Below are 10,044 nucleotides of genomic sequence, written 5' to 3'. Positions count from 1 at the left end.
TTGGACACATATATATGCATGTTTGAAATGTTATTTATAATGTTCAAAGCATCAGCTGACTTGAAATCACATGTTTGTAATCATGAAGAAATCCACGAGAGAATGCCAAAATAAACTGTTTTTCTTTTGCTGGGATCTAAAACATCAAGGCTTGCAAGAGGAGGGAGGGGGGAAGGAGGAGTGAGAGAAGGGAACAGAGAGAGAAAGGAGGTGTGGAAAAGGGAAGAGAGGAGAGAGAGGAGAAGATTAATGGCTCAGCTTTCTAACCACCTAGGATATAAATGAATACTATTGTGGAGAGAAGACACATTGATACCGTCCACATTTTTTTTTTTTTTTTTTTTTTTTTTTTTTTTTTTTTTTTTTTTTTTTGCTATACAGCAGGCATCAGAGTCACCAGGATGTGCTTCAGGAGAACTGGTTGACCAGAGGGATTACAGCCCTTTTCTTTCAGAAATACTCAGCCAGAGGCAACGGGCTCAGCCTGAAGCGTGTCACCCAGGTTACTCAGCAACAGGCAGACCCCTGGCTCTGGAGTATGAAGAGGGAATAGTGCTGAGAAGGTGTCAGGGAAGTACCTAGAATTCCTTTCTTCGGTACAGAGATATGGACCACAACCTCAGCAGGCACATGATTCTACCATGACCTTCTGAGCACATCTTATTTGAGCTTCTGGGTTCTACCTTCTTTATCTGTGGTTTCAACCAACAGTGAACCAAAAATATTAGAGGAAAAATGGCACAGAAAGATAAAAACAAAAGAAATGACTTAAATGGGCCACATGACAAACACTCTGTTAAACACCCCGGGGGAATGGTGACACATTCCACACCCTGTGGTGGCCTCACAGCATCCCATAGACCCCCAGACTCTCTCCAGTGTGTGTGTCTGAGTACTGGACACCTTCAGCTTGTTTATGAGCCATGTGGTTAGTGCTAATGTCCAGATCGCTACCAACCTTTTGTCATTCTCTAAACAATAGTTTAAAAAAAGTTTGCATAGCAATACACCACACTGGAGTCTATACTGAACTTGTAGTCCTTTGTTTACAGTGCAATAGTTATTTACATAACATTTACATTTTATTAAACATTATAATACAGAGAAGACTAAAATACACACAAGGATGTATATAGATTACATTCAAATGCATCGTTTTATACAAAGGATTTGGATATCCTTGAATTTGAAGGTTATGGGGTACTGGAATCAAGCCCCAGTTGAAACTGAGGGGCAAGAAATGCATCCTTTGGTAAAACTAGTCCAGCCAAATTTCCCAGTTAGCCTCCTGGCCAGAAATAGTCTTTCCTAGTTGTAGAGTCCTGTGGAGTTAAAACATAGTCTCTAGTGCCACAGAGACTATAAGGAACACAATGGTGCAGGGGTGGAGAAGGACATAAAGTCGAGAACCAGGCAGGTGAATGTCCAAAGGAAGCTGAAGAAAGCCACAGTTATCTTTGCAAGGTTGCCAGATGTGGCTAGGGCACTTGTTGGAAGAAATGTCAACTTAGTTCTTCCTGTGGCGTCTCTCCTCTCCTTTCCCCATCTCCTCTTAGATCGTTATGGCAAAATGGTCAGTATACTCTCAGATGCACAGACTTTGGGCAATGGAGACATAAATACTTTCTCTTCAAAAAAAAAAATCACTAAATTTCATTTGGTCAAAATGCTCCTCCTTTGAACTGCTGATTCGACAGATCGCCAACTCCAAATGCAGGGGAAAATGTAGTGAGTTGTGTTGTGCCATAGGCAAAAAAAAAAATCAAGACTTTTTGCCTACTACCATTAGGTTATAGAATTCTTTTCCTCTCCTTTATTCTCTTCCTGGGCTAATTTTCCTCACTGTTTTCGAAATAAATAAATCCTAATATGGCTTAGAAATAAAAATGCATGGTAAACACTAGGCAATTATGTTTTTCAGTGTGGTTTCAAGGAAGTGTGGCAACAGAAGTGGACGATCAACCACTCAGCCACTGGCGCTGTGAAAATATTTCCTGCCCTGACCAGGTTGCGTTTCTAGAGAATATTTAACAGGGAGCGTTTTAGTTCTTCTAAAGATGATGAAATGAAAGAATAAATATTGACACAAACAGCACCACAACTCATCAAAGAGTAAAATATGCCCCTTTTCAAAGGGGTGGGGGGAAACCCAGCCAAAATATGCCAAAAAATTTCGCACAACAGCTCCTCAGTGGAAGCAGGGGGCACTTGGGAAAGCCAGGGCCTGGACACTAATGTTCCAGGCTACATCATAGATCCCTTTTCGCTCAGTGAGGCCACCATCACCACACCATGGCCACGTAGGCCTCCAGCCAGGGCAACAGGACCTGGAGGCCACCCAAGACCGCAGCTGGCTCCCGCTAGGTCCCCGGGCCAGCTCTTGGCCCCGATGGATCGTCTGGGCTGAAGAGTTTGGCTCCACCGAGACCACCCTGAGCGGAGTTCGGAGCATAGGCGACATGGGGGCGGCAAGGCTGACGGAGGGGCTCCGCGTGTGTTCAGGCGGTGAGTCAGGGAGCGTTATGCAAGCTTGGCCGCCCCCTCCCTCCCGCCCCCGGCACCTCCCCGCGGTCTTTCACCCCGCGCGGTTACGAAAGAGCGACCCCCTCCCCCCGGAGCTATAAAGGTCGGGCAGCCGCTCGCCTCCATCGCTCCACGCGCGCGCGAACGCGGCGGCCAGGCTTGCACAAGGCTCCTGCTGGTGAGCAGTCGCGAGTCCCCCCCCCCCCCCGGGGACCTGAGGGTGGGGTGGGGCGGGATGGGGAGACGGGCTGCTCGGTCCTCCGGCCCCGCGCTCACTCGGTGCCTGTCCCGTAGGGCAGACTCCCGAGTGACATGGAGTGGGTGTGGGCGCTCGTGCTGCTGGCGGCTCTGGGAAGTGGCAGCGCCGAGCGCGACTGCAGGGTGAGCAGCTTCCGAGTCAAGGAGAACTTCGACAAGGCTCGTGTAGGTATCAGCCCGGGCCCCCCAATTCCTGCGGGCCGGTGGTGGAGCCCAGACTCCAGTCCCAACTCTCTCATCTCTTTCTCAGTTCTCTGGGCTCTGGTATGCCATCGCCAAAAAGGACCCCGAGGGTCTTTTTTTGCAAGACAACATCATCGCTGAATTTTCAGTGGACGAGAAGGGTCATATGAGCGCCACAGCCAAGGGAAGAGTCCGTCTTCTGAGGTCAGTGGCCTCTGGTGGGCTGTGTGCCGCGTTCCAAGGTGCCTCCCGCCTTTGGCTGGCTGGGAGCCCAACCCCCGCTGGGAAGGGAAAGGAGCACCTTGGATGGGGTAGAAGCCCTTTCCTGGCTTGGCTCAGGATTCTCTTGGCTTTTGCAGCAACTGGGAAGTGTGTGCAGACATGGTGGGCACTTTTACAGACACTGAAGATCCTGCCAAGTTCAAGATGAAGTACTGGGGTGTAGCCTCTTTTCTCCAGCGAGGAAGTGAGTAGTGGGGCATACAAGGGAAAATCACTGCGTTTCTATTCAGTGACTTGAGAAGGGCTTCAAGAGGCAGAACCCTCAGCCCTCTTTGAATTTAGGGGATGCGGGATTAGAAGCAACTGGATTCTCAGCCTAAAATATCCGATCCAAGTTCAGAAGGATCTTTGGGTTGTCGGTACCGTTTTCTTGGTCACCCCACTGTGACCTACCAACTCCACACTGCCTCCCCACATTACCACTCCACTCTGTCTCTTTGGGTGGAATCCCGGAGACAGTAGACAATCTGGAATATCCGCAGAGGTAGAGACCCATATCCAAGAGGAAGGGATCGTGTGTCTAACCTGGGTCACACAGCCCAGAGCCCTGCTGGTGAACCACCAGCCAGGCAGTGTTCTGGTTGCAATAGTCTCCTTTCCTTAAAAACTTATATACAAGGCAAGATTTTGAGAACTCCCAACAAAGTTCCCTAAAGCTTAGAGTACTTTTCAGGACACACAACCAACATGTTCTTTAACCCCCACCCCCCCACCCCCCAGCCCATTTCACTTAAATTATAAATCTGAAAGCTACTTGATAACTAAGGAATAGTTTCGTGTGGGAAGAAGCATCGTGAGATCTCAGAGAGAAGGAATTAACCTTACCCCCTAAGGCAATTGTTCTAGACTTGTGGATTGCAATCCCTTTGGGGGTTGAATGACCTTTTCACAGGACTCACCTAAAACTATCTGAAAATACAGATGTTTACATTACAATTCATAACAGTAGCAAAGTTACAGTTATAACGTAGCAACGACAAAAATAATTTTAAGGTTGGTGGTCACTGCAACGTGAGGAACTGTATTAAAGGGCCTCAGGATTAGGAAGGTTGAGAACCACTTCTCTAGGGCGAAGGGGGTATCCAGGATACGTTTCTCCTTAGATTACCTTTCCCAAAAGACCCTATGCAGGATAAAGTTAAGTATGCCCCGTTAAAATTAGACTGCCTGAGGGCTAGAGGTGTAGCTCATTGGTAGAGCATTGGCCTAATATGCACAAGGCTCTGGAATCTATCTCCAGATACGCAAATGCAGGAGCTTGCGCATGCGCACTTGTGTGTGTGTGTGTGTGTGTGTGTGTGCAAGCATGCACGTGCGAGTGTGTGTCACATGCACACACACACACCCACACACAACCTAAGCTCAAATCCTAACTAAACTATTACCTGTGGGACCCTGAGTTGCTACTTAACTTTTCTGTGCCCCAGTTTTCTCCTGTGCAAAGTAGACAGAATCACAGCACCCAGGTAGTGGAACTGTGAAGGTATAATGCACGGGTGTGCAGAAAGCGCTAAGAAGAGTGTCTGAGGCATAAATTCTGTGTTTGATATTATTGCTTCTTAGTTACCTCTTAGGTAAAGAAATTATAGTTTTATAGTCTGGGTCTGGAGTGGGAGAACCCACAGACACCTTCAGGTTTGAGTTTATTATTTAAGTTAAGAAATGAGTGTCCCAGGGGTATACACACACAGCTAACTGTTGGGACCTGGTGACAACTCTTAACACAAATGACATAAACGAACATTCGCCCCACCTTTACCCCCACCTTACCACTTGAGGTGTCTGTCTTCCACTGTCTAATCTGCCTGTCTGGGAACCTTCTTCACAAACTCCAAATTCATTCGTTGTGCTAATTTCCTTCCTTGACCTTGACTTACATTAAGCGTGAATTTGGACAGGAGGTTCCAGGCCACTCAGGGAGGCAGAAATTCTGTCTTTCTCCTTGTCCCATTCTACATCTTACCAAATGGATATATTTGTGATAAGGTTGCAAATAATTCAAGGCAAGTTAAATGTAATAAAGCTCTGTAGTTGACGCTGGAGTTCCAAGAAAATTCCGGCCGTTCTGAGTCCCCACTGTAGTACTTTAGAGAGTTTACCTAGTGGCTTACCGTGAGCCTGTCAGCCAGGTGAAATGAGGAGTTGACTCCTTGCTACTTTTTTGACTTTTTCTTCCCCCCATAAATGGCCTGGGAATTGAACCCATAACCATGTTAGGCAAGAACTCTGATACTGTGCTCTGTCCTTGAGTGCAAGCAGACTCCTCTGGCCTGCTGCCCCCCTCCCCCCTTGGGCATGCTGATCTCTTTCTCTTCTCATTCCACCAGACATCTCAAAAATGAAGGTCATTGGTCTCAACCTCTACTGGTCCAATATAGACTTAATTGAAGACTAGAGTCTCTAAAATTTGATTTCCTTTGCATCAAATTGAGTTAAGAAATAGTTCCTGTTTAAAAGATCGTTTAAAGAAGTACTCATGTTAATGCACAGACGAGTTTAGCTTGGTGCATAATAAGAGCTTATCAAATATTAGCTATGATCATTATTTTGTTGTGCCTTCCCAGAGAAACATGAACTAAGATTTCTTTCTTCCTTGTCCCAAATAAATTTTGCCACTCTCTTGGCAAAGGGATCCTTGTTAATGGAGGAACAATTACTTAATGTGAGCTAACATCTACATCACTGTTTCTCAAAGTCACTGCCCTTTGGCCAACTTCAGCTAAATCAGTTGCAATATTTTTTTTCCAAAGTGTAGATTTATGGGTCCAAATCAGACTTAGTGTCTCCATTTTTAATATATTCCTTTGATGAGTTCCTTCTGACAGTGAAGTTTGAGACTCAATGGGCTAGAAAATTCAAACCATGGGGGTCTCAGACTTCAATCCTTTACCAAGGGTATTGCTATGATTACTTGGAAATCAGCTGGAATCTGTACCCTGGCTAGTTTAGTTGGGTCCTTAGGCCTGAGAATCAAAGGGAGCTTCTTCCCTGGAAGACACAGGTCTAAGGAGCCAAGGGAACACTTTCTAGGGCCACAGCAAGTGAGAACAGTGAATGGCAGATCTTTTAAGAAACCTAACCACCAAGACAGTTCCCTCTATCGAACATTTGAAACTAGGCATTTCTAAGCTCTCGACCTATCTGCTCAGTTCATTGGAGACAGCCACAGTGTAATGACATATTCTGGGGTTTTGGAGGGGAGTCAGGGACTGCCAGCCACATGGTCTCTTCTTCAGGTACTCTCTCCATGGTCTACTGTGTGCAGCTAGGTGATGTCTGGGAAGACTTGGGGTGCTTCTTTCCGAAAGGAACCCTACCTAATGGCAGGAGAGAAGGCTGGAGGGCTTAGTTTATTCTTTTAAGCTGTACCCTGGCAGATCGCTTCAGTTAGGAGGGAGTATCTGGAGAAGTTTGTTAGGATTCTTCATGATTGAACTATTCTGCCAAAAAGAACCTGGAGATAAGCCAAACCAACTCAAGCCTTCTTTTAAGTCAAAAGCAGTTGCCAAGGGCACTAAAATCAGGCACTGAAAGTTAGCTCTTGGGTCATATTTTATATTCTGGAAACAATTTGGGGATAAAGTCGTTAAGCTGCTGATGTGCTGGGCTAACTGCATAGACAATGAGTTGAAACATGAGTGCCTTTTTGTCTGAGGCAGGCTCCCAGGATGCCCTTGTGACACAGTGATCCCATGACACCATCCAGAGATGGAAAAACTCTGCCCCATACTCAGGAACCTGGGGAGGAGGGTGGAGCCTGTGGTGAAGGGTGACCCAGCAGCAGCCATGTGACTTTTATTCCTGGTCCATCCACTGAGGAACTTCATGGTCACTGCCTAGCAGATGAGTTGTGGGCCAGAGACACTTTTAGGCCAGGCCTCTGAAAGCCTGGAAGATAAAGGAGTGGCTCATTCCTCTTCTTGTCTGGTGAGAGCAGGGGCTGAGAAGGAGGGCTGCACGACCTCTCTTGAGTAGTGCTCCTGTGGGTCTGGGTTTGGGCTGAGCCAGATCCTAGGCTGGTAGTTCATAGTTCATCTCAAGTGTTCATAGAGAGCCACATACACTGTTGACTTACAGTGGAGACACGAATGGCCTCCTGTGCTTTAATGTTTGGTCTCTCTATTTTTCTCTAATATGAATCCTTACATGGGTAGATGTAGTGGGAGGTAAAGTAAAAGGGGTCATGTCCAGATAGCTCTCGGCCTGACCGCCATGTTCCTGCTCTAAGTTCCTGCAGTAACAGTGGCCCCAACTGGTCAGGAGTGCTGGCCCGGGACCCAAGAGATGTTGGTGTGGCTGTTGCCTCTACCAGTCAGCTCCATGGCCTCCAGCCCCCCCCTCAAGTTGGGAGAGACTTAAGTCAAGGGTCCTTAGACATTAGACAGAGACACGTGTTATTGGAGGGTAGGTAGTGAAGACAGTAGTACATCCTCAGAGGTCTTTTAGAAAAACATTGTCCTATCAGTTATCAAGGAGTTGTTGACATGAATAAGGTGCCCTTTATACCAGGACAAGATTTGTGTCTTCTGTTATCAAGGAGACATGAAGGAGGTACCTTCTGTGCCAGGATACCTTTCTGTAAAGAGAACAAGATCCTTTCTCACTTGTCCAGTTGTACAGATCTGTCAGGAATCTCTGCAGCCTCTCGTTAAGGAAAGGCTGCCAGTTCCATGGTGTCTGTGGTAGCAAGTTTGTCAGGCTCCCGGGGCCATGGTGTCTCTCTGACTTACAGACGATGACCACTGGATCATCGATACGGACTATGAAACCTTCGCTCTGCAGTACTCCTGCCGCCTGCAGAATCTGGATGGCACCTGCGCAGACAGCTACTCCTTTGTGTTTTCTCGTGACCCCAATGGCCTGACCCCAGAGACTCGGAGGCTGGTGAGGCAGCGGCAGGAGGAGCTGTGCCTTGAGAGGCAGTACAGGTGGATCGAGCACAATGGTAAGCAATGCTTCCTGGGGAGCTTGGCAGGGCTGGGCTGGTAAGGGGGTGCAACATCCACCTGTGCAAGTAGGTTGTCTGAGGAGCCACCTTTGGGCCAAGTCTTAGTTCTTCTCGATTAAACTTTTCCTAGGGCTTTGCCATCAGCCACACGGAGAAGGGACTAAAGATTCTTTCCCCACCAAACCCTGGCACTTTCAATAACCAAAGCAGCAGGTCCATGCTCTTCTCCCTATATTCATGTTTTGCCTCTGATACCCCAACTCCAAGAAACCGTTCTGTAGGAATTAAGAGTTTAGTGGAGAAGAAGTGTCCCTAGTGAAGAACTGGATAGGACATGCAGCCATTTTATGTAAAACCATAAACAAAAGCATCAGTGTAGCAAGGTCTCTGAAGACTGGGGCCCAAGCTCTTCTTTATTCTTCACAAAACCAAACACAACTCAATTAGCTCACGGGGTCTCCACTTGGGTTTCCTAGGGAAAGTCTCCAGGATAATTGTGGGATACTTTAATAGCTATTGCCCTCAACTGATCCTAACTTAAAACTCAGAAACATGGTGGGGAAGTGGGCTGTCTATTTTGAATTGACCTACATTCACTCGTACAGGCAATTGAACCTCAAAATTCCAAAAAGGGTCATGCTAAAGTGTAGAAAAGAACATTTTTTTTTGTTTTTTGGCATCTCAGTAATCCAATATACCAACAATGTGAGCTCAGACATGTACAGATACGGGTGAGGTAGGGCAGGGTCGGGAGGAGGCTGAAAGTGGGGCTAGTGAAGGATTGTGTCACTGCCAGGCACCACAAAGCCGTTCACCTAAGTCATCCCAGTTAACCCTTGGAGACACTATGGCTATACATACTCTACCAGTGAGAAAGACAGAGACTAAGAAAAGTTACGTACATTGCCCACAATCTCCAATAGATAGCTAAGTTGAATGCAAACTCAGATATTTGTCACTATGGTTTTCCTTGTGGTACCTCCTGATGACACAGGTAGGGCAGGGACACCATGTAGCCTATGAAGCTTTAGCAGTGAAGCTGAGGTCAGGTTGGCGTGGCCCTCATGTTTCAAGGTAAAAGGATGGGCTTCGAGGCACTTGCAGATGCCATGGGGTGGAATCGATCTCGTAAGATAAATGGAAAGTGATTCATGCTACAGATCCTGTGCCCTCAGCCCTGCGGCTCCCTGGAGAATTCAAAGAGTTCGAGCCTAAACTGTCAGGGAACTTGTGAAGTACAGCCACACAGAAGCCTATGAGTGGCCGCTTGCTCTATGGCTGCCCGGGTGTTCATTTATCTAAGTAAGCGCTGATCCACCTCTCTGTCACTACGGTTTTATTTTCTGTATTTCAGGTTACTGTCAAAGCACGCCCTCAGGAAACAGTTTGTAGCAACGTCAAGGATGTAAAGTTTGAAAACTTCTGATTGACTCTCATCCAGTCTTCATCTCTATTTATCTTAGAAGTTGAGTTTCCCCACCTCCCCTCCCTTCTCTAGGTGGACGTTAAACCACCGCCTAAATACATGGGAAGGACTGAATCTGTTCACACAAATGTATGTCTTACTGAAGTCCCCTGAGAGACATCTGAAGCTTGGGAATCCAAACTTGATTTATTAAACGTAGAGTCACCATCTTCCTAGGAGTTGAAGACTTATTTGTGGTTGGGTTGCACTTTTAGATGCCAAGAAGACCTAATCTCCACATTAAAGACTAGTGTTTAACTTCCTAAGAAAGGGTTTTAAGACCTAAGAAAGTCTTTAAAAATGGCCTACCAAGGCACTGACAGCTGAAAGAGGATGTGAGTGATCACACCATCAAACCTACAGCTGTCAGCCCAGACCCCATGAG

General features: G+C 46.8%; 1 protein-coding gene across 2 annotated transcripts; it reads left to right on the top strand.

Annotated features, from left to right (window-relative positions):
• Positions 1-2,489: 2,489 nt before the first annotated feature.
• Rbp4 (retinol binding protein 4) lies at positions 2,490-9,829 on the top strand. 2 transcript variants are annotated; one of them, XM_034509787.2, is made up of 6 exons: positions 2,490-2,505; positions 2,818-2,946; positions 3,032-3,168; positions 3,324-3,430; positions 7,979-8,191; positions 9,549-9,829. In XM_034509787.2, exons 2-6 carry the CDS (start codon positions 2,836-2,838, stop codon positions 9,584-9,586), a joined length of 606 nt encoding a protein of 201 aa, XP_034365678.1. In that variant the 5' UTR covers positions 2,490-2,505; positions 2,818-2,835; the 3' UTR covers positions 9,587-9,829. The 2 variants fall into 2 exon arrangements, with proteins under 2 accessions (XP_034365678.1, XP_034365668.1); XM_034509777.2 differs by lacking the exon at positions 2,490-2,505 and adding an exon at positions 2,550-2,701.
• The last annotated feature ends 215 nt before the right edge of the window (positions 9,830-10,044 follow it).

The sequence above is a fragment of the Arvicanthis niloticus genome, chromosome 1 (assembly GCF_011762505.2).
Source record: "Arvicanthis niloticus isolate mArvNil1 chromosome 1, mArvNil1.pat.X, whole genome shotgun sequence".
In the NCBI taxonomy this organism is placed as follows: domain Eukaryota; kingdom Metazoa; phylum Chordata; class Mammalia; order Rodentia; family Muridae; genus Arvicanthis; species Arvicanthis niloticus.
Note: the sequence above shows the minus strand (reverse complement) of the source record. Positions and strands in the feature narration are given on the sequence as shown.